Here is a 24,256-nt window from a genome sequence, read left to right on the forward strand (position 1 = left end):
CACTCACACTGGCTTCCTTTGTGTTTCCCTAACACTCAGAGCTCATTTCTCACTCAAGGCCTTTGTATGAGGGGACTTCAACAATTTCATGGAAAAATGGAATTAAAGTATATATTTATTTTGGTACAAAAATTTGAAATCTATGCATAATTTTTTCTTAATACACATTTTCCATAAAATTTTAAATATTGATTTATTTCTTCCATGAGCAAGATTTGAAGAGAACAAAAGAGAGCACTCAACAAGGTTCTGACACCTTGATCCACCCCAGCCTTCAGCCAAGCCCAGATTATGGGCACATGTGTGCTGGGCATATTCAGGAAGGTCTCTAGACTTGAACCAGGAACCTCCCCCCGACCCCCGGGGATTACCTCACAGAGCATCATATTTTACTGCTGTACTGCTCTCTGGTCTCCCCATGAACATTTTTTTTAAAAGAATTATTTCATTGAGTTTTTATTTTTTATTATTATTACCTTTTTAAAAAATTTTGACCAGAGAGAAAGGAAGCAAGCTGCCAGATCTGGGACTTGAACCACAGTCAGCCATGTGGGAGTCCAGCACCTTAACCACCATGCCACCTGCCAGCCCCACTTTTTAAAGACACCTCATATTTGCTGGTCCCTCTGCCTGGAATGCCTGTTCTCCAGAGCCTCACGTGGCTGATTCTATTTCCCCCTTGTGGCCTTATTTCAAATGTCACCCACTCAGGAGATTGTCCCTGATTCCTTAGTCCAGCAGTCAACAAACTACAGCCCCTGGGCCAAACAGAGCCCATTACCTGGAGGCATGTAAAAAGCATATGATCTTCACACGTTGGTGCCCGTAAATAGTTTTACTGAGGCATAGGCATGCCTTGTCATCTCGTGTGCGTGGCTGCTTTGGAACTGCATGTCAGAGCTGAACAGTAGAGAGGAAGACTGTAGACTCACGAAGACTAAAACGTTTACTCTGCCCTTCACAGAAAACATTTAGCCAGGCCAAGCTAAGGCAGCTTATCTTGTGTTTCATTCCACAAACCACGTCAAACCTTTTTTGGCATTTATTCATTTTATTTTCTTTATAGCAACTACCAGTATCTCAGTTTCTCTTTTTCTCTTTCTCTCTCTCTCTGTCTGCTTGTATAAAAATTTCCTCCACTTATCCTTCCACAATACAAGGGGACTTCAAACAGTTCATGAAAAGTGGAATTAAATTACTAATTATTTTGGTGCCAAAAATTTTGGAATCATGCATAATTTGTTTTTCTCCCCCCTCCCCATTATTTTTCTAGTTTTTGTAATAGAGCGCATGCACTCTCCAGAGAAAGACAAAAACAAACAGAGAGAAAAAGAGAAATCACTGCCCCTAGAGAGGAGGGTCACACCACAATCCCTTCTCCATTCTACTCTAGGGATTTGGGGCACGCATGCACTCATGCCCAGTGTGATTTTTCAAGCTGCTAGGTCAAGGACTTGAACCATGGAACTGGCCATGTGGGATCCAGTCACCTTAACCTCCACACCACCTGCTGGCCCCATTGTTTTGGGTTTTTTTTTTTTTTTTCACAGAACAGACTGCAGTAAAATCTTGAAGACCTCTTGTAAGACAGTAGACCTATTAGGGCTGGCTTCATGGAGCAGTGATAATGCATTGCTCAAGAGAAGCCAGATCACACATGTCATCCATGGTTCAAATCCCTGGCCCATTCAATTTCAAATATGCCTGGCCCCTGCACAAGTGCTCAAGATCCAGCAGGCTGGAGGACCAGGAAAAGGAGACAGTGGTGGGACCAGTCCCCATGGAGGGGACTCATCTCTTCCTCTCTCTCTGTTTCTCATGTTCATATACATCTGTATCTGTTCTATCATAAATAAGGAAATACATCTTTAAAAATAGGTAGGTATATGGAGGCCAGCAGGTGGCATAGTAGTTATATTGCTGGACTCTCACATGGCTTGCCACGGTTCAAATCCTGGGCCCAGTGACTTGAAAATCACACTGGATGTGTGCACGTGTGTGCCCAAGATCCCAGGAAGAGAACAGAGGAGAAGGGATTGTGGCATGACCATCCCCCCTGGGGGGGGTTGGTGCCCGTAAATAGTTTTACTGAGGCATAGGCATGCCTTGTCATCTCGTGTGCGTGGCTGCTTTGGAACTGCATGTCAGAGCTGAACAGTAGAGAGGAAGACTGTAGACTCACGAAGACTAAAACGTTTACTCTGCCCTTCACAGAAAACATTTAGCCAGGCCAAGCTAAGGCAGCTTATCTTGTGTTTCATTCCACAAACCACGTCAAACCTTTTTTGGCATTTATTCATTTTATTTTCTTTATAGCAACTACCAGTATCTCAGTTTCTCTTTTTCTCTTTCTCTCTCTCTCTGTCTGCTTGTATAAAAATTTCCTCCACTTATCCTTCCACAATACAAGGGGACTTCAAACAGTTCATGAAAAGTGGAATTAAATTACTAATTATTTTGGTGCCAAAAATTTTGGAATCATGCATAATTTGTTTTTCTCCCCCCTCCCCATTATTTTTCTAGTTTTTGTAATAGAGCGCATGCACTCTCCAGAGAAAGACAAAAACAAACAGAGAGAAAAAGAGAAATCACTGCCCCTAGAGAGGAGGGTCACACCACAATCCCTTCTCCATTCTACTCTAGGGATTTGGGGCACGCATGCACTCATGCCCAGTGTGATTTTTCAAGCTGCTAGGTCAAGGACTTGAACCATGGAACTGGCCATGTGGGATCCAGTCACCTTAACCTCCACACCACCTGCTGGCCCCATTGTTTTGGGTTTTTTTTTTTTTTTCACAGAACAGACTGCAGTAAAATCTTGAAGACCTCTTGTAAGACAGTAGACCTATTAGGGCTGGCTTCATGGAGCAGTGATAATGCATTGCTCAAGAGAAGCCAGATCACACATGTCATCCATGGTTCAAATCCCTGGCCCATTCAATTTCAAATATGCCTGGCCCCTGCACAAGTGCTCAAGATCCAGCAGGCTGGAGGACCAGGAAAAGGAGACAGTGGTGGGACCAGTCCCCATGGAGGGGACTCATCTCTTCCTCTCTCTCTGTTTCTCATGTTCATATACATCTGTATCTGTTCTATCATAAATAAGGAAATACATCTTTAAAAATAGGTAGGTATATGGAGGCCAGCAGGTGGCATAGTAGTTATATTGCTGGACTCTCACATGGCTTGCCACGGTTCAAATCCTGGGCCCAGTGACTTGAAAATCACACTGGATGTGTGCACGTGTGTGCCCAAGATCCCAGGAAGAGAACAGAGGAGAAGGGATTGTGGCATGACCATCCCCCCTGGGGGGGGGCATGATTTCTCACTTTGCCTTTCACTGTCTCTGTCTCTCTCTGGTAAGCATATATACCCTAGGGCAGAAACCTTTTTTTAAGAAAAATTTCTTTATATGTATATATATATAGAGATATATGAGAGCAAAGACTTTGTCTTATTTTTCCATTCTATCTTCACAAGTCAACTTTTTTAAAGTGTTTAAGAGTTTGTTCTGTTTACATTATTAACATTAAACATTTACCTTCATTGCTAATCTATTAATACATAACCATTCTTTTTATCTTGACTCTTTTTTTTTTTCAGTTGTGATAAAATACAAGTAACATGATATTTACTATCTTAACCATTTTTAAGGGAACAGTTGAAGGACTGTAAGAACTTTCACATTATGGTGCAACCACCACCACCATCCATCCCAGAACCTTTCCTATCTTGTCAAACTGACACTCTACTGCCATTTCCAATTTCTCGGTGAATTTGACTAAGACATAAGGAAGCTTTTAATAAAAATCTATCAAACGGATTACTCTTGACCTATTTATTCTTTGGTTGCCAGGAAGCTCAGAGCTACATCTGTGTGTTTTATTGCCTAATTTTTCTAACAAAATTATCTTGTCTCACTTTAATACAGGCTTTTTTTTAACATAGAGTTTGAACTCATAACCTTATACTAAAGATTTTCATCAAATCTAAGATGTCATCATTATTTATGTTCCACTAAAAAAACTAGAACATATCATTGATTTTAAGATACAGATGCATCCTTATTTCAGAGACTTCAACGTGTCAAAAGTACAATGATGAATGAGGTGTGTGTTTTATTCCATAAACCACATCAAACCCTTTTTGCAAAGGAAGAATGTTAAAAGAAAAAAAAAATGGGACAATGAAATCAAACCCCAGTTTTAAGAGATAAAGTATCTCTTTCAAAGATGGATTTTCCGGGACCAGCAGCTGTCGTAATGGCTATGTCACTGGACTCCCACGTGGTCAACCGCGGTTCGCGTCCTGGACCCAGTGGCTTAAAACTCACACTGGGCACGTGTGCATGCATGCCCAAGATCCTGAGAGGAGAACGGAGGAGAAGGGATTGTGGCGTGGACATCCTCCCTGGGGGGTGATTTCTCACTTTCTGTCTCTCTGTCTCTGTCTGTCTGCCTGGCGAGCGCACGCGCCCTATAGCTAAAACCTCTCCAAAAAAAAAAAAGATAGATTTTCCCCAAATGGTGACCCCCAGCTGATGCACAGGCTCACCAGTGGTGTTGAAGGATGTCTGCAGAATCCCAGCCATCCAGGAGTAGAGAGCTCTCTGGGCGTGAGCTGAGGTCTGGTCGTAGAGGTCTCTGAACACTGCAGAGCTTAATGACACAAATGGGCATTGATTAATAGCAAACAAGTGGAGACTGCTTTAAAAGGTGACAAGCCAACTGTGGTGAAGAGCACTACTAAGAAGCTGCACTCCACAGGCTGGGACCACAGGGATGTCCTGGGTTCGATTCTTGGTCCATACAAAAGACAGGAGACACTGACATGTGCCTCCAATCCCAGTGACAAGGGAGGCTGAGACAGGAGGATCGTGAGCTCAAGGCTGGCCTGGGCAGTGCAGTCCCAGGTGGGAGACTGAGGAGGGGGGATTGGAACACAGTGAGACCCTGTCTTAAAAAATAAAGCAAAATAAATGATAATAGTGAAAGGGAGGAGCCATCAGGTGGAGTGGTGGTTAAGGCACTGGACTCCCACATGGTCAACAGCAGTTCAAGTCCCAGATGCGGTGGCTTGAAAATCACACCAGGCTTGTATGCATGTGTGTCCAAAATCCCGAGAGGAGAAAAGAGGAGAGAGTATTGTAGTGTGGCCATCCCGCCAGGGGATGATTTCTCACTTCCCCTTTCACTGTCTCTCTCTGACTAGCATACACACCCTACGACAAAAAAAATAAATACATTAAATAAACTAAAATAATGAAGGGGAGATAAAACAGTTAACATCCTCAAAGCTGTCTAGTGTTGAAACTGTTTCTACCTCTTTTCTGTATGTAGCGATGTTTCCCCTTTCTCTTCTTCCCCTCCGCAGATTAACACCTTCCAAAGAGTAGCCTATGCAAATTGTTTCCACCTCTGCACCTCCTGGTTCTTTTGTTTTGTTTTTGTAACAGCTCTATTGAGATATAATTCATATACCAATAGAATTCACCCATCTACTGTGTATGAGTCGATGGTTTCAGTATATTCTCAGAGTTTTGCAGTCATCATCACGATCCATTTTAGGACATCTTAAGTATCTAAAAAAGAATCCCCTATTCTTAGCTACCATCCCTCAACCCCCAGTCTCCCCAACTCCTAGAAACCACTAATCTGTTTTCTGTCTCTAGTTTTGCCTATTCTGGATTTCATGTATATGGGATGATACAATATGGCAGTCTTCATGTCTGGCTTCTTTCACTTGGCATAAGGTTCATGCATGTTAGAACATATATGAGTACTTCATCCCTTTTTATGGCCAAATAATATTCCATTGTATGGATGTACCACATTTTGTTTACCCATGCATCAGCTGCGGTACTTCTAAGTTGTCTCCACCTTTTGTCTTTTATAAATACTGCTGATATAAATACTCGTGAACAAGTTTGTGCACCTATGCATTGTGTCTATGTCTTTTAGAGTAGAATTGCTGGGTTAAAGGGCAACTCTGTTTAGCTCTGAGAAATGCCAGACTCTGTCTCAAGCAGCTGCACCACTGTACGGTCCCACCTGCAGTGCAGGAAGGTTCTGATTTTTCCACCTCCTCTTCATCACTTCTTATTCTCTGACGTTTTGAATATAGAACTCTGGCCGCAGCTTGGTGCACTTATCACCACATCACTTCCTGTGGTGATGCCGTGGAAAGTCACCAAGGACCTCCTAGCCGTATCCAGAGATCCCATCTGGTCCGTACAGAACTGGCTACTTCACAGCATCGGCACTCTTCACCTGCCCTGCTCATCCTGAAAAGCAGTGCAGTCTCGTTGTCCCAGAAGCCTTCCCTCACCCCACCTGTCACCACTGAAGACCCCTTTACCAAACAACCAATTCACCAACCTGCCCCCTTAAAATCACTCCTAGTCATTTTATATGTGAATAGGCAAACTTCTCTTTAAATTCAACCTAATGTCCTTTCTATACATAGTCATGTGTTGCTTAATGCCAGGGATACGTTGTCAGAAATTCGCTATTAGGCAATTTTGTCACCCAAATATCATATAGTGTACTTGTGCAAATCTGGGTGTTGCAGCCTTCCACACTTCTAGGCTATATGGTATTGTAGTCTATTGTTCCTACACTACAGACGTGCACAGCAGGTTACTGTACTGAATTCAGGAGCTGACTGTAACTCAGGAAATACTGTATTTCTAGGCACATCTAAAAGTAGAATAGGTACAGTGAAAACCTGGCATAGTAGACAAAATATGGTATACCAGTATAGGGCCCCACAATGGGTGGAGCTTACAGGACTGAAAGTTGCTCTGGGTGGGTCAGTGAGTGAGTAGAGAATAAATGTGAATGTCTAGAATGCTAGTGTACACCGCTGCAGCCTTCATAAAGACTGTATACTTAGGTTATGCTGAATTTATTTATTTTATTTTTTAGAGAGATTTTTGCTATAGGGCAGGTGCACTCATTGGAGAGACAGAGAGACAGAAAGTCAGAAATCACTCCCCAGGCTATGCCACAATCCCTCTGCCTCCATTCTCTTGAGATTTGAGACATGCACACAAATGCGTCCAGCATGAGTTTTAAGCCATTGGGTCTAGGACTGAAACCATAGTCAACTACGTGGGAGTCTGATGACGTAACTATTACACCATCTGCTTGTCCCTCTATTTATTTATTTATTTATTTAGGAGAGGTTTTTGCTATAGAGCACGTGCACTCGCCAGAAAGACAGAAAGAGAGAGACAGAAAGTGAGAAATCATCCCCCGGGGGGGATGGCCACGCCACAATCCCTTCTCCTCCATTCTCCTCCCAGGATCTAGGGCACGCATGCACATGCGCCTGGCAGGAGTTCAAGCCACCAGGTCCAAGACTCGAACCACGGTTGACTACATGGGAGTCCAGCAACATAGCCATTACGCCAACTGCTGGTCCCCCCCCAAATTTATTTTTAATAAACTTTCTTAAATAATAAATGAACTATAACTTAATGTAATTTTTTGTTTTATAAACTTTTTTTTAAGGTTTTTACCATAGGGCATGTGTACTCTCTAGAGAGATAGAAAGATAAAGAGAGGAAAAGTGAGAAATCACCCCTGAGGGACAAGGCCACACCACAATCCCTTCTCCTACGTCCTCCTCTCAGGATTTTAAGCACTCACACATGCACCTGGTGTGATTTTTCAAGCAGCCAGGTCTGGGACTTAACTGGGGTTGGCCACGTGGGAATCTAGTGCCTTAACCACCATGCCAACTGCTAGTCCCTAAACTTACTCATTTTTAAAAATTATTTTTACTCTTTTCTAATAAAACTTATCTGGAAACACAAACACATGGCATGGCTGGACAAAAATATTTTCTTTCTTTCTTTCCTTATTTCCTTAGTCTTTTTCTATTTCTAAAATGTTTATTTATGTATTTTTATCCTTTTACACTTTTTTGTTAAAAACAAAGACACACATACACACATTAACCTAGGCCTACACAGGGTCAGGATCATCAATATCGCTTTCTTCCATCTCCACATCTTTTCCCACTGGAAGAACCATGATGAACAAGACAGCCTGAGATTAAATCAAGCACAACAGAAAACAGTTCATCGAGAGACGCGGTAAACACAAGATCGATGAGGCTGCAGCTGGCATGACATGGCGCACTGTTTTCTAGTGAACTGTTTTCTGTGTGCATAGAAAGAGTACACTCTAAATGATAATAAAAAGCACAGTAGAGTAAAAGCAAACAGTAGCAGTCGTTTGTTACCGTTATCAAGTATGATGTGCGGGACATAACTGCATGTGCTGTACTCATGTGCCCTGGCAGCCAGTTGGTTACACCAGCCCACCACCATATGTGCTATGACATTATAAAAATTATGATGTCACTAGAGATAGGACTTTTGCAGCTCTGTAATAATCTTTTTTTTTAAGAAAAAAAACAAAGGTTTTTGCCTTAGGGTGCATGTACTCACTGGAGAGAGAGAGAGAGACAGACAATGAGAGAGAAAGTGAGAAGTCGCCCCCTCCCCCCCCAGTGGGATAGCCACATAGCAATCCTTTCTCTTCCATTTTCCTCTTGGGATATTGAGCACACGTGCACACATGCCCCGTGTGAGTTTCTGGGACTTGAACCACGGCTGGCCATGTGGAAGTCCAGTGATATAACCACTATGCCATCCGCTGGCCTCCAGCTCTGTGACAATCCTATGGGACACCATCCTATGTGTGATCTGTTGTTGATCAAGACCTCCTTATATACCACAGACTGCGTTTTTCTCTTCTTTTTTCTTTCTTTTATTATTTTCTTGAAAGAGCAGGAGCAGGTGGAAGGATAAGGACAGGGAAAAGATATAGTTCTTTAGAAATAATGGTGAGTCCAGCAGGTGGTGTGGTGGTGAAGGCACTGGACTTCTACATGGCTGACTGCAGTTCAAGTCCCAGACCTGGCTGCTTGCTTTCTCACTTTCCCTCTCTCTGGTGAGTGCAAATTTAAATAATAATAATAAAACTAAATAAATTTTAAAAAAAGAATAAATGATAAGTTGAGGCCAGCTAGTGGTATAGTGGTTAAGGCATTAGACTCCCACATGGCCAACCACAGTTCAAGTTCCAGACTTGGTGGTTTGCTTTCTTACTTTCCCTCTCTCTCACTCTGTCACTCTTTGGTCAAATTAAGATAAATAAATAAAGTTAAATAATAAAATAATTCTTTTTCTATAAACAAGTAAGTGATAAGCATGCCACTTGCTGGTCTCAAAAGTTGATTTCTGTAGTGACCATTTGGGGAGTTTGACTGCCCAACATCTATTCCCCTTTTCTCATAAGAGCACCTTAGTTTTTTCTTGAGGTTAAACAAAAAAATCTTCATATTTCTCTCACTCTTGGTCTATGCTATTTGGGTTAGGCTTTGGACCACATCTAAGCCATTCAGCCTATTAGATCCCCTCAATCACAGTGATTGGTTCAAGGATGGGCACATGACCCAGGCTAACCAATAGGGATCGTATCTAGGGCTTTGCTTGCAACCATTGAAAAGATATTCTTTGTGTCCTCTGGACTAGGTGCTCTAAGGGGCTAGGCCTGTATCTGCCAATGCTACCTTGTAGCCAATCTGGCTGGAGAACCAAACCAAATAGAGGAGAATAGAGCAAAGAGATAAAGAACTCAAGATATTCCCAGTGGCATAAACTGAGTCTCTGGATCCAGCTGTGCCTGAAGTCAGCCCTACACTTAATCTCTGGATCCAGCTGTGCCTGAAGTCAGCCCTACACTTAAAATTATTTAATTACATGATCCAATAATTAATTTTTTGGACTCAAATCAGTTTGAATGGGGTTTCATCTCTTACTATCAGATGAGCACTGACCAGTAAACTCCTCTCCCAGTGATGGTCTCACCCCTTCACTCCCACCCTCATATAGCCTGAGTGAGTGGAGGAGGGAGGAGATGCTGAATTTAGCAGGGATTGCATAATGGCCTGAAGAGCAAAGGGATTTCATGAAATATATGTCTTGGCCAAAAACAAAAAAACGACACCCTGAAGACAAATTGAGGTCAACATATTGTCTGTTTCCCCAACAGTCTTTTGACTACAAAAAGGAATCTTCCAAATCATTGGCATCCTATTGGTCTTCTCCTTCTTCTGAATCATTGTTAGATTTAGAAAGAGACTGGTCCTAAAGTGCGAGAATTCATAAAAGGAGAGAGCTGGTGGTAGTAACAGTGCCCAGGGCCCTTTACGTCCTAAACATAATCCTGCTGATCTTGTTCTCCCGAAGTGTACCGTCAAACAGGGCTAGGTGCTAACAAACAGTAGTTGGCGTGATATCCTTTCTGCAGTGCTCTGTCAATCCTTTCACGTGCCTCAAGGAGGGAACTCACTTCAGTGCCAGGGAGCCTTTAACACACTTAGCTCCTTTTTAACCGAGTGGACAGGCCTCAGGCTCAGAGCCTTGTGCTACGAAATGAATTTGTGTGTCCAAAAAATGAATTCACGTGTCAAATCCTAACACTCGATGGGATGGTATTAAGAGGTGGGAGATCATTTAGACCATGAAAGTGGAGTCCTCATGAAAGGGATTACTGTCTGTCTTAGCTCATTTTCTGTTGCTATAATACAATACCTCAGACTGGGTCATTTATAACTAAAAGAAATTTATTTCTTATGGGTCTAATGATTGGGAAGTCCAAGAGTGGGACTGGCATCAGTGAGGGTTGTCCCAGAGAAGGGCAGACAGCATCCCATAGCAAGAGAACACTGAGATAGAAAGAAGAAATTAGACCAAACTCATCCTGTTTTTTTAGAAACTCATACCTGCAAAAACTCTCTCTCTCTCTCTCTCTCTCTCTCTCTTTGGGACCAGCGGTTGGCAGAATGGCTATGTCACTGGACTCCCATATAGTCAACCATGGTTTGAGTCCTGGACCCAGTGGCTTAAACTCATGCCGAGCATGTGCGCATGCATGCCCAAGATCCCAAGAAAAGAATGGAGGAGATTGTGGCGGGGCCATCCCCCCTGGGGAGTAATTTTTTACTTTCTGTCTCTCTGTCTCTCTCTGTCTTTCTGGCAAATGCACACGCCCTACAGGAAAAAAAAAAAAACGCACTCACTCTCACAGTAATGTAATTAATCCATTTATGAAGGCAAAACCCTTATGGCCTAATCACCCCCCCCCTTTTTTTTCTTTTGCTCTAGGGCATGTGTGCTTCCTGGAAGAGAGAGATGGGGTAGTGAGAAAGCACCTTCCCTGGGGGATGGTTATGCCACAATTACTTCTCTTCTTTTTCCTTTCAGGATTTTAGGCACACATGTACATATACCTACGTTTTTCAAGCTGTCAGGTCTGGGACCCAAATCGTATTATTACAGGGGCAATTCAGTTTCCAACACATGAGCTGTGGGGACATATTCAAGCTATAGCAGCACCCTTACAAAAGAGACCCCAGAGAGCTCCCTCACGCCTTCTGCAATGTGAAGTCAGAGTGAGAAGGTGCCTTCTGTGGCCCTCACCAGATGTGGATTCTGCACCTTGATCTTGGCCTTCCTATCCTCCAGAACAGTGAGAAATAGACGTTTTTGTCTAAGCCACCACTTTATGGTATTTTGCTATTGCAGCCTGAGCTGACCAGGACACTTAGGCAAGCAACATATCTAGCTAGGACTTAGTCATGTACTTATTTTTTGGTATTTGTGTTTACAATTTGCTTTTACTTAAGACAAAAGATTTCACATTTATCGTGTGTGTTTGTGTGTGTGTGTGTGTGTGTGTGTGATACTTACTTTTTGGAAAATGTTTTCCATGAGTGAGGGAGACAGAGACAGCACACCCAACAGTGTCCTCATGTTCAACCCACTGCCATCCTCCAGCCAGCCTCAGATCCTAGGCTAGCATGGGCCCAGCGTACTCAGAGAGGTCTCCAGACAGGAGCCAGGAACCTTTCAATGTGGGATTGCCTCGCAGAACACAGCATCATATTTTACCACTGCACTAACATCTGGCTCTCAAATTCACTTTTAAAATAAATATTTTTAAGTAAACAGAATTAGTTGTTATAAAGAAAAACGTGGAGCAAATAATAGTATAGATGATATATAATATGGCAAAAATAGTGTAGATGGTATCAGAATGCCTAGACTTTGGGAGACACTGGCTTTCATGTCTTTCATTTGTTTTAGGTTTTTTTTTTTTTTAAGAGATTTTCACTATAGGGCGCGTGCGCTCGCCAGACAGACAGAGACATAGAGACAAAAAGCGAGAAATCACCCCCCAGGGGGGATGGTCATGCCGCAATCCCTTCTCCTCCATTCTCCTCTCGGGATCTTGGGCACGCATGCATACACGCCCGGCGTGAGTTTTAAGCCACCGGGTCTGGGATGCGAACCGCGATCGACTACGTGGGAGTCCAGCGACATAGCCATTATGCTAACTGCTGGTTCCCTCATTTGTTTTAGGTTTTTGCCATAGGGTATACATGTTCACCATAGAGAGATAGAGACAGGGAGAGGGAAAGTGAGAAATCAACCCCAAGAGAGATAGCCACACTGCAAACCCTTTTCCTCTCTGGATTTTGGGCACACATGCATATGTACCTGGTGTGATTTGCAAGTTGCAAGGTCCAGGGCTCAAACCACGGTCAACCATGTGGGAGTCCAGCACCTTAACCACCATGCAACCTCCTGGCCCCAGGAGACGCTGTTTTAATTAAGCCATCTCTCAACTTCACAGCTTTTAAGCTCCAGAACTCACATATCCACCTGTTCCCACCTCTCTTCTCCACTCTTCCAGGTACTACCTCCCTGAATTCTCATAAGAGTCTCTGAGGAACAGCATGAGGAGTCAAGAGGGTAGGAGGAAGTACTCACAGGTTTTTAAAGGCATCCTCACGCAGGTCCCGAGGGAGCCTCTCCGTGATGTCTGGCTGGAGAAAGCTGCCTGAGGACCCCCTCAGCAACCTGCCCAGGATCTCCACACACTCCAGGGAGTTCAACACTTGGAAACACCTCTCCAGAGTGATGAGAAACAGGCTGCGATTGACACCAGGGCTCCGTAAGGCTTGTTCTCGAATCTCTCCCAGGTCAATGACGATATCTTGCAGATCCTAAAGGATTGAGAAACAGTAGGATCACCTTGAGCTCTGGCCCTTGGTTTGGAAGCCCTGGAAGGAATCACACATTGCAGCAGCAGGGGCGTTCAGGATCACTGTTTAATATCAGGGTGCTATGTCAAAACTTCTAGAACTTTCCATTACCTGCAAAACAAAGTCAAGGCCTTCACTTGCTCCATCCCCACTCTCCAGATATATCATGACCTTCACACCTCAGGTCCTCAGTCTAGCTGGGATTCCCACTCCCCTTTCTCATAACCAAACACAGCTTCTTTTTTGAGGCCAAGCTCAATTATGACCTCCTTAGTAAAGTCTTCTCTGAACCCCTGACTTCCTGCTTTAAATCAGACCTCCCTCTTCCATGTATATACAGAGTATCTCAAACAAAATCTATGTGCATTAAAGATGCTCATGTACATGTCTTTCCTCTAAGCCTGTGGTCTCTACTCTGGCTGCACATCAGAATCACCTGGGAGAGGGGCCAGTCGATGGCATGGTAGTTAAGGTGCTGGACTCCCACACGACCAGCCATGGTCTGAGTCTTGGACCTGGCAGCTTGCTTTCTCACTTTCCTTCTCTCTCTTTCTCTTTTTCTCTCTAGTCAAATTTAAAAATGAATAATAATAATAGTATTAATAATAAATAAAATTAAATAATTCTTTTAAAAAATCATCTGGGAGCTCGTAAGAAGTCCTAAACTCCAGCTGTACTATATACAGTCTGATTTAATTGGCCTGGGGTGAGTTCCAGATTGGGCTCTAATGTATATCTGAGGTTGAACCAGGAAAGTCCTCGAGGCCCAAACCATGAGCATAGTGGAGTGCCTAGTCCCTAGAGGACATTGAAAAATAGCCTCGGGGCCGGGCAGTGCACTCCACTAAGCTGACCCACGTGGGAGGGTTCCACCTCCAGAGCCCTTCCTGAGTATACCACGCACATGTGTCCTTGACCCCATGATCCTGGGTGCCTAAAGCTGGAGGAAGATCTCTGGATCAAGACCCTTTGACTGTCTGTCATGCTATGGAAGCCATAAGCTCACATCAATTTTTTTTCCAAAATTAGCATTTTATTCAGAACACGAGGGTCAGAGGTGTATCATTTATATTCTGGTACACAATACAGGGGGTGAAAAAAGAAAAATAGCCTATTCAAAATGAATGAATGAATGAAGCCTTTGAACCACAGAACAGAAGATGACTGATTCCTCTTCCTCCATCCCTATACACCCTCCAAAAATAGCCATCCTTGTACTGAGCATCGACTACACGCCGGGCACTGTGCCAAGCATGGAGAACTTCAACTTCCATGACAGTCCTACAGGTTAAGCCTCATAGGTCCTAGGGTCTGGTATTGCTAGATTTAAATCCCAGGGCTTCCACTCATTATCTGTGTGTCTTTGAGCGAGTCACTTAACATTTTTAAGTCAAACTTCCCTCTGCTGTAAAATGGAGATAAAAATCAGTACCTGCTGGGACCCCAGTTAGCATAATGGCTATGTTGCTGGACTCCCATGTAGTCGACCATGGTTCAAGTCCCATACCTGGTGGCTAAACCTCACTCTAGGTGCATGTACGTGCATGCCCAAGATCCCAAGAGGAGAATGGAGGAGAAAGGATTGCGGCATGGCCATCCCTCCAGGGGGTGATTTCTCGCTTTCTGTCTCTCTGTGTCTCTCTGTCTTTCTGGCGAGCACATGCACCCTATAGCAAAAACCTCTCCAAAAGAAAAAAATGAAAAAAAAATCAGTATCTGCCTCTTAGGTTTGTGTGAGCATTGAATGAGATAAGGACTGTAAATGTCTGGTACCTGGTGAACAGGCAACAAATGTTACACACTCTTATTATCTCAATATCACAGGTGAGGAAAAGGAAACAGAATGATCAACCAGCCCACATTATTCAGAGCTGAGCCATGAAGCAAGCACAGCTGAGCACAAACCCACACTTTAACCATCACCAAGTGTCTCCAAACTTCAGTCATTCACTACAGTATAGTGGTTAAGAGTACATCTGTGAATAGAATTTGGGGTATCTATGAACATTGAAGAAAGTGTGCCTCCTCATTGTCACTAACGTAGAACCGACATGTAGCCTTTCCGGTCGCAATGAACATGGGCACTGGGCACCATAAGGTAGCAGGGTCTTTGACTTCGTCATCACTGGAATCAGATACTCCCATAGGATATTTGAGCAACTGCAGATGCATTGAAATCTTGTTTGCATTCAACATGTCCTCACAATTATAGAAGTTCTTAGACCTGCTGCTAAGTCTTGATATCAAATGTGCTAAAGAAGCACATGAATTACCTGAATGTGTTCATTTGATACATTCTGAAAACGTTTTTCAATGGAATTGGCTTCCTTTGTAATATTTTGCATTTCGTTTTATAGATTTTTTTAAAGAATTATTTTATTGTATGTATTATTATTTTCTTAAAATTTGCTATAGGGCACATGTGCTCACCAGAGAAGGACACAGAGAAAGAGCATGAAAGAGTGAGAAATCGAGCCGTCAGGTCTGGGACTTGAATGGTGGCCGGCCATATGAGAGTCCAGACCTTTAACCACCACACCACCTGCTGGCCCCTCGTTTTTATGATTTTTAAAACATTATTTTACAAAGAATCCATTATTCTGAGAAAGGGCTTCTGGTGAAGCCTGAGAAAACATTATTCTGCACAGGCTTCACAGAGGAAAGAAGGCTCACAGCCAGAGATAAGAGCCCAGGTTCTAACCTGTGATCTGCCATGTCCAAGCTGTGTAACCTGAGGTGATTTACTCAACCTCCCCAAGCTCCAGGGTCCTCACCTGAATACTGAAATTGTAAGATTCTTATTAACCTTACTTCAGAAAGTCCTGGAGAGTATTCAGTGGGTCAACTGGTTAGTAAGATATGACCCAGAGGCCAAATCTGTCCCACCACTTGTTTTTATGAGTAAAGTTTTATTGGAACACAAATGTTTAAATGGTTCAACTCCTTTCAGAAAACACTGTTCCAGACTGAAGACCCTCTGCCCAGACTTCACCCTCTTGTTCCCCGGTCTAGCCAGGAGCCAGGATAAGCCAATCAGCAGCCATCTACATCTCAGTTAAAAGCCCTGTTCCCAGGACACTGAGAACATCTCACCAGGCGCTCCTTCTTATCTTCTAAGAGGCCTTTCAAAACAGTGTGGAGCTGCAGAGCATCCGTTTTCCTCAGGTCCTCCAGCAGCTTCTGGGGCCGGTACAGACACTGTTCCAGGTGGTTTTCCATGGCTGCCTGCATATGGGGTGAAGGGAAAGGCCATGATGTTAGGACAGGGGCACGTGGTCAGCACCACGGCCAGCAGCCTGGCCCGTCCTCCCAACTTCCTGCAGAGACCACAGGCTGGCAACCTGCCAACGTGACTGGTTTGGCCAGCTCCAAAATCTTTCACTAGTTGCCACTATTTCAAAGGCAGAGGATTCCTCACAAAATCCTGATTTCCAACTTCTCTTGGAAAATGCAAAGATTTGGCAACACTAGGCATGCATTCTCTTTCTGGCAACAATCAGCAGGCCAAGGGGCAGCTGCTTATCCTCCTGTGCACCCCAGCCCAGCCAGCCTAATTTCCCTATTCCATGGCCTGCCCGGTCCTGTGAGTGTTTGGAGTTGCAAGTCTGGAGCAGCAGCCTCTGCCCAGAAAGCTCAGTATCCCCAGGCGGACCATGCTGCAAAATTCAGGCAGAATGAACATGTGGTCTCCCCACCAGGCAAGAAGAGGCCACCAGCCTCTCCTGAAAGAGATTTCTTCTGCTAACTGAGGAATCTTTTCTAAATCTGCCTTAAATAGAGGTGCTCTAAGAAGGTAGCACAGTGCATGCGCTGGACAAGAAGTGGACTTCAGGACCAGACAACCAATATGCAAATCCCCACCTTGACACAGACCAGCTGTGTGGCCTCGGGCAAGGTACTTAACTGAGGTTGCTAGGTAAAATACCACTATGGGATATATACTAAAAAATGACTCCTTGTTTACCTCAAATTCAAATTTAACTTCAAATTAAAATCAAAATTTTTCTGTTTGCTAAGTCAGCCATGCTACCAGTTCTCTCATCTGAAAATGGAGACAACAGTGGGACTTACTCTATAATCTCTATAAGGATTAAGAGAGTGTATGGTGTGCTTTCTCTTTTTTTAGAGTTATTTTATTTAACTTTACTTATTTATTTTAACTTGACCAGAAAAATACAGACAGAGAAAGAGAAAGTGAGAAAGCAATCCGCCAGGTCCAGGACTCAAACCACAGTTGGCTATGTGGGAGTCCATTACCCTTAACCACGCCACCTGCCAGCCCCAGAGCGTGTGATGTGCTTTTGACAGTGCCTGACACACAGTAAGTGCTCAGTAGTGCCAGCCATTATCCTCTAACTTGAATGAGTCGAATAACGATTTATTTAATGTCTGCCCCCTAGAATGAAAGGCTCGTGTGGGTAGTAACATGATTGTCTTGTTCTCTGCTAAGCCCAAGTGTCTAGGCGTGTGCCTGAGAGAAAATGGATACTAAATAAGTAACTATTGAATGAGTCAATAAATATACACTAGGGAGAGTCATATTACATCCATTAACATGGTTATAAGAGCTACAGTTCATGAGGAACCTTACTGCTGGTGAGAAAAAGAACAGACATGACTTCTCTTTAGGTTGCCATGACGATACACAGAAGGAAAACAGTGGGGCTGACAGCCACCTCCAGCTAGTAGGTGTCCTGGTAAATGGCTAACAACCAGCTCTGAGTGTAGTTGTATGTGAATGTTGGTTGATAATTTTGTTTCTATTAAAAGTTAAGTAAAATTGAAATAACAAAGGCATATGTTGAAACTTTGCTCATTGCTCAATAATGTGAGTAACTTTGCTAACCAAGTAAAAAATATTAAACGAGTATATCTCAGGGCCAGCAGGTGGTGTGGTAGTTAAGGCACTGGACTCCCAAATGACTAATCACAGTTCAAGTCCTGGACCTGGTAACTTGAAAATCATGCCAGGTATGTATGAATGTGTTCCTAAAAATCCCAGAAGGAGAATGGAGGAAAAGGGATTGTGGCATGGCCATCCTCCCCGAGGGGTGATTTCTCACTTTCTCTCTCAGTCTTTCTTTCCATATCTCTCAGGTTTTGCACTAGGCAAATTATACATTTATACAATGTATAAAAAAAAAAGAAAAATGTATAATTCCTTGGAGCCAGGCAGTGGATCAGTAGTAAAACACAATACTCTGCAAGGCTGATCCACATAGGAAGGTCCCAGGTTCACACTTAGAGACCTCCCTGAGTACACCAGGCATGTACCATGCTCTGGGACTGGCTAAGGCTGGTGGTGAATCAGAGTGTGAAGACCCTTTTGGGAGTGCTATCACTCTGCCTCTCTCTGTTGTCTGACTCTCTTGCTCATGGAAGAAAGAAAGCTTTTTCAAAACAAAAACAAAAACAAAAAACAAATAGCTCCTTGATTTTCTGTGCTATTCACAGTATAATGGTAAAAACACACCACACTGGGTTCAGTAAGTACCCCCACATGGGCCATGCTGCAAATCCAGGCAAAATGAGCATGTGGTCTCCCCACCAGGTAAGTAGCAGAGGCCACAAGCCTCTCCACAGGAGATTTACCCTGCCAGTGAGGCATGTGCTGCCACGTTTACCACAGTCCCCACATACCCTACTCTCCTTAAGGCCAACACCCATTGCCATCTACCAAGATGTCTGTGCTGTTTAGCTTTCAAGTCTGGAGCAGCAGGTCTCTGCCTGGTAGCCTCTCCTTGTAATAGAGTCAAAAAGGAAGAAAAATATTTATTGGGCCCATGGTTAAAAGACTGATGATTGGGCCAGCAGGTGGTGTGGTGATTAAGGGCACTGGTCTCCCACATGGCCAACCATGGTTTGAGTCCTGGATCTGGCAGCTTGCTTTCTCACTTTTTTTTCGTCTTTCTCTGGTCAAATTAAAATAGAAGGAAAGAGAGAAAGAGAGGAAAGAGAGGAAGAAAGAAAGAAAGAAAGAAAGAAAGAAAGAAAGAAAGAAAGAAAGAAAGAAAGAAAGAAAGAAAGAAAGAAAGAAGAGAAAGAAAAGGAGGGAAGGGGGGAGGAAGGAAGAAAGAAAAATCAGTTTTTAAAATAACATATGAACCCCTATCTGTCACCATTAACAAAAATCAACTCAAAGTGGATCAAAGATCTAAATCTAAGACCACAAACTATAAAAGTACTAGTGGAAAATACTGGGGAAACTCTGGAAGACATTGGGGTAGCCAAAGACTTCTTAAGCATGACCCCCCCAAAGCACAAGCAATAATCCCAAAAATAGACAAGTAGGATTTCATCGGATTAAGAAGTTTCTGCACAGCAAAAGACACTATAATTAGTGTGAATTGACAATCCTTAAAATGGAAGAGAATTTTTGTTAACTGTGCCTCAGATAAGGGACTGATAACCAGAATATACAGGGAACTCAATTGGCCTTTCCAGAAGAAAATGACTAACCCAATTAAAAGATGAAAAATGAGCTAAATAAACAAACAACTCTCTAAGGAAGACATACGAGCAGTCAAAAAGCATATGAAAGCATGCTCAGTATCCCCCATCATAAGGGAGATGCAGATCAAAATCTCAGTGAGATACCACCTAGCCCCAGTCAGAATGGCGAAGATTAAAAAAAAAAAAAAACGTGGTGAAAGGGGAATACTCCAACATTGTTGGTGGGAATGTAAATTGGTTCTCTACAGCCACTGTGGAGAACAATATGGAGGTTCTTCAAAGACCTTCAAATAGAACTACCATATGATCCAGCAATTCCACTCCTGGATATCTACCCAAAAGACAGGAGAATATTCCGTCAGAAAAGTGCTTGCACAACTATATTTATTGCAGCATTATTCACAATTGCTAAGACATGGAACCAACTCAAATGTTCACAAACAGATGAATGGATTGAAAAAGTGTAGCACATATACTCCATGGAATATAAATTGGCCATAAAAAAAAAAAAACAAGGCCCTGAAATTTGATAGAGAGTGGACAAATATGGAAGATTTACTGCTGAGTGAAACAAGTCAGGCTACGAAAGAGAGACACTGTATTTCTCCACTTAACATATACTGACCATCTGCACTCTATGGTAGAGATGAAAGACTGGAGGACATAAAAGCATTAAAAAAGAAAAAAGACTGATGATTATACTAAAATATCCACTCTTTCATTGTTCTTTTCAGCAACAGAATCCCTCTAGCTATAGCTGGGCACATGGCTCCTTTGCAATAGGAAGAGGTGACTATTCCATGTGAGTCAATGGAACACAAGCAGAAGGAATTGTGTGATGTGCAGCTCATATCTTTAAAAGACACTCCCCCTCCACTTCTTCCTACGCCCTTCTCTTGGATTGGAGGATGGATGTGGTATTTCAACCATGTGGGCAAAAGCTCCCTCAGGGATGACAGAGCAAAAAGATAAAAGGGACTGGGTGCCTGGATGGCCTTTTGAAATAGAGCTGCCTCTCTCTCTGGATTGCCCACTTGCTCTGAATGGTAAAGGGTAAAATAAATCATCTAATTGTTTAAGCTACTGCAACTTGGGAACTTTTTGTTACAGCAGCTCAGCTTGTATCTTGACACACCATGTCTCCATCAAAGGGGGTAAAATGGAAGACCAGAGTTTGTAGTACATTTCAAGATAAACTTAACAGACACTTTTCTTTGTGGTAGTGAAAGCTATCTCTATCCCCAGCCCACTTCTCCAGCTTACTCAGCCCCTGAGTTTGCGATCTCTAGGCCCTGAAAGTGGATCATATAGATGAGTCTCAGGTACACACCTGCAGGCTAGGGATGGTGAAGGAAACACTCCGTGAATTCAGATAGGCCAAGATTCTGTGGGACAGGTCTGACGTCCACTCGTGGGAGCTTCAGTCGAAGACAGAGGAGAGAAAGTCACCATGACGGGTTCCCCTTCAAGCACTGTTTCCCTAGCCACATGCCCAGGGGACAGGAGTTCACAGAGGGTGGTGAGGATGGGCAAAGGATTCTAGGAACTTTGTGCTTAGAAGTAAGATTCATTAATTTAGGTCAATGGAGGGAGAGTTTCCAATTCTAGGAATTTGCTTGGATCCCATTCTCTCAAAGACTGTTATTGGAACCAATAGATGGCGTAATGGTTACACTGGTCTCCTACACAGCCAACTGCAGTTTAAGTCCTTATCCCAGAGACTTGAAACTCATGCTTGGCACATGTGCATGTGTGCCCCAAATCCCAAGAGGACAATGGAGAAGGGACTGAAGCATGGTCATCTCCCCTGGGGGGGGGGGTGTGATTTCTTGCTCTTTGTCTTTCTGTCTCTCTCTGTCTCTCCAGAAATGCATGCACTCTATAGCAAAAATCTCTTTAATAAAAAAAAAAACATTATCAATTTCTGTGCTGCTTGCAATGTTCTAATTTTCATAACAATCCACTTAGACTGACTACTATCCAAACAGACTGACTTGGAATGGTGGCCTTACTATCTGAGGTTTAAAAGCAGATGTTGTGCATACAAAAGAGACTGGAGGGAGAGTTTCCAATTCTAGGAATTTGCTTGGATCCCATTCTCTCAAAGACTGTTATTGGAACCAATAGATGGCGTAATGGTTACACTGGTCTCCTACACAGCCAACTGCAGTTTAAGTCCTTATCCCAGAGACTTGAAACTCATGCTTGGCACATGTGCATGTGTGCCCCAAATCCCAAGAGGACAATGGAGAAGGGACTGAAGCATGGTCATCTCCCCTGGGGGGGGGGTGTGATTTCTTGCTCTTTGTCTTTCTGTCTCTCTCTGTCTCTCCAGAAATGCATGCACTCTATAGCAAAAATCTCTTTAATAAAAAAAAAAACATTATCAATTTCTGTGCTGCTTGCAATGTTCTAATTTTCATAACAATCCACTTAGACTGACTACTATCCAAACAGACTGACTTGGAATGGTGGCCTTACTATCTGAGGTTTAAAAGCAGATGTTGTGCATACCAAAAGAGACTGAAGTAGCATATAAAGAATGCAGGCTCCAAACCTGGATTTGAATCCAGGCTATACCATGAAGTGTATGGCATTAAACAATTTACTGGTTTTTCGTGCATCTCAGTTTTCATTCCTATAAAATATGGCCAACAATTGAAGGATTAAATTCACTCAGACATGTAAAGTACTTAAAACAGTGCCTGACATATACTAAGTGCTGATAGCCCTTCATAATTTGATTTTTTGTTATAAATAAATAGATGGATAGATTAATAAGTAAATAGATACATAAAATTTTGAGTCTGAAATAATGTATTCAAAACAACTCATTGGAGTTATCTTGGGGAGAGACGTATTTATGGAAATCTTTCACTTAAGTGGGTGTCCCTGTCGTGGTACCTTAAAATCCCCATTTCTTTTCCTTCATATACTCATCACAGTAGGATTATTTGTTAAAAATGGCCTCAACACTACCTAGCTTCCTGCCCCATCTGACAGGCCTGGATGCAGCACATACCACAATAGTAAAAGGAATGGGCCCTAGGTCCAGGCTACTAGAATTGGGGTTTACATGCCAGCTCTACCACTTTCCAGCTACATGGCATTGGTTTGCCCTCTTGTGCCTCAGTTTCATTATTCTGTCCAATGGGAGAACAGGAACTACCTTGTGGTCACATGTGAGGATTAGATGAGCTTCTTTCTGTGAAGCACTCACCATCGTGTCTGTGCTACATGGTAAACATTCAAGAAAGTCTGGCTCTCATGGTAGAGCAGAGGCAAATACATGTATGCGGAACACGTGTCGACTTTACAACACTCGCACCTTGGTGGACATTTTTGTCATGAATATGCATTACTTTCTTTACTTTCTACAATGACGAGACTTTCGTTAAGAATTTTTATTAAAAATCTGTCTCATGGGACCAGCAGTTAGCATAATGGCTGTGTCGCTGGACTCCCATGTAGTCAACTGTGGTTCAAGTCCCGGACCCGGTGGCTTAAATTCACGCCGGCGCGTATGCGTGCGTGCCCAAGATCCCAAGAGGAGAATGGAGGAGAAGGGATTGCGGTGTGGCCATCCCCACGGGGGGTGATTTCTCGCTTTCTATCTCTCTGTCTCTCTCTGTCTTTCTGGTGAACGCATGCACCCTGTAGCAAAAACCTCTCCAAAAAAAAAAAAAAAATCTATCTCATTCTTCCCCCTCCCTCCCCATCAGGGCAAGTTACCTTCGGAACTGTATGAGGTCCAGTAATGCTACGATGAAAATAAAATGAAAAGACGACTTAAAAAGGAATCATTTCAGAGAGAACACAGCCACATTCTGTTTGAAATTCTTAGAAGAAGCTAGTGGGGATGGAGTAGGTACGTTACCATTCAGATAGCTTCCATCTATTATTTCTTCCTAAAAAGCAGAGCAATAGCATCAAGCGTAATATCCAAAAGTTGGCAGCTCCAGTACAAAGGATTTTGATTAAAATAAAATGGAATACTCACCGCCATTTTTTGCAATAATGGATGCAAATCTATAAGAAAGCCATTGAATGTGTAACTAGAGTTGAATTGTGTGACCTTTAAAAATACAAATATGGGTTATGAGATGAGCCCCCGGAAAATTCATTCATGGAGGAAAACCTCTAGTAAACTTTAATTATAGCTATGCCAATTATAACCCTAGCTTGAAAAACTCTTTCAGAATTATCTTGAAAATGCCACACACACATACACACACACACACACACACACACACACATACATGTAACCACGCACACCAAAATATATCAAGGCATCATGTACCTCAATTGATCTATACCAGTATGTTCCCTAAAATGTGTAGACACCATGGAGGGTGATTTCTCCCTCAGGACTTACCCTGCCTGAAACTTGGAATTCTGTGAATTGCCACTCCATGACCCAGAAAAAGGAACAGGAAAAGGGAGTATGTCGCAGATTCCTGAAACATTCTCCTGTAGTTAATTCAAGCATAGAAGTGATTCAGGCTTTAATAAAAAATAAATTAATAAACTTAAGAACACCCAGAAGACAAAAAGGAAAACAAGTACACTGAGACTTTCTTGAAGGTTTTTAAGAATAAATTGTAAATTCTATCTAAATGTCTATCTCTTAGTCTAAGATACATCTCTCTTTTTGGTGACAACAATGGCTTGTTTATAT

At 42.8% G+C, this 24,256-nt stretch overlaps 1 protein-coding gene across 1 annotated transcript in view; it reads right to left on the minus strand.

The window, feature by feature from the left end:
- Positions 1-24,044, minus strand: part of OTOA (otoancorin) — a 76,965-nt gene extending 52,921 nt beyond the window's left edge. The window contains exons 1-8 of the mRNA XM_006161099.1: positions 23,954-24,044; positions 23,579-23,607; positions 23,456-23,486; positions 23,311-23,338; positions 20,909-20,996; positions 16,219-16,350; positions 12,851-13,086; positions 4,555-4,658 (exon numbers count right to left, since the gene is read on the minus strand). Coding sequence (XP_006161161.1) covers positions 4,555-4,658; positions 12,851-13,086; positions 16,219-16,350; positions 20,909-20,996; positions 23,311-23,338; positions 23,456-23,486; positions 23,579-23,607; positions 23,954-24,044 — 739 coding nt within the window. The remainder of the gene's footprint in view (positions 1-4,554; positions 4,659-12,850; positions 13,087-16,218; positions 16,351-20,908; positions 20,997-23,310; positions 23,339-23,455; positions 23,487-23,578; positions 23,608-23,953) is intronic.
- Positions 24,045-24,256: the final 212 nt, after the last annotated feature.

Source organism: Tupaia chinensis, unplaced genomic scaffold (assembly GCF_000334495.1).
Source record: "Tupaia chinensis unplaced genomic scaffold, TupChi_1.0 Scaffold138136_1, whole genome shotgun sequence".
Lineage (NCBI taxonomy): Eukaryota > Metazoa > Chordata > Mammalia > Scandentia > Tupaiidae > Tupaia > Tupaia belangeri.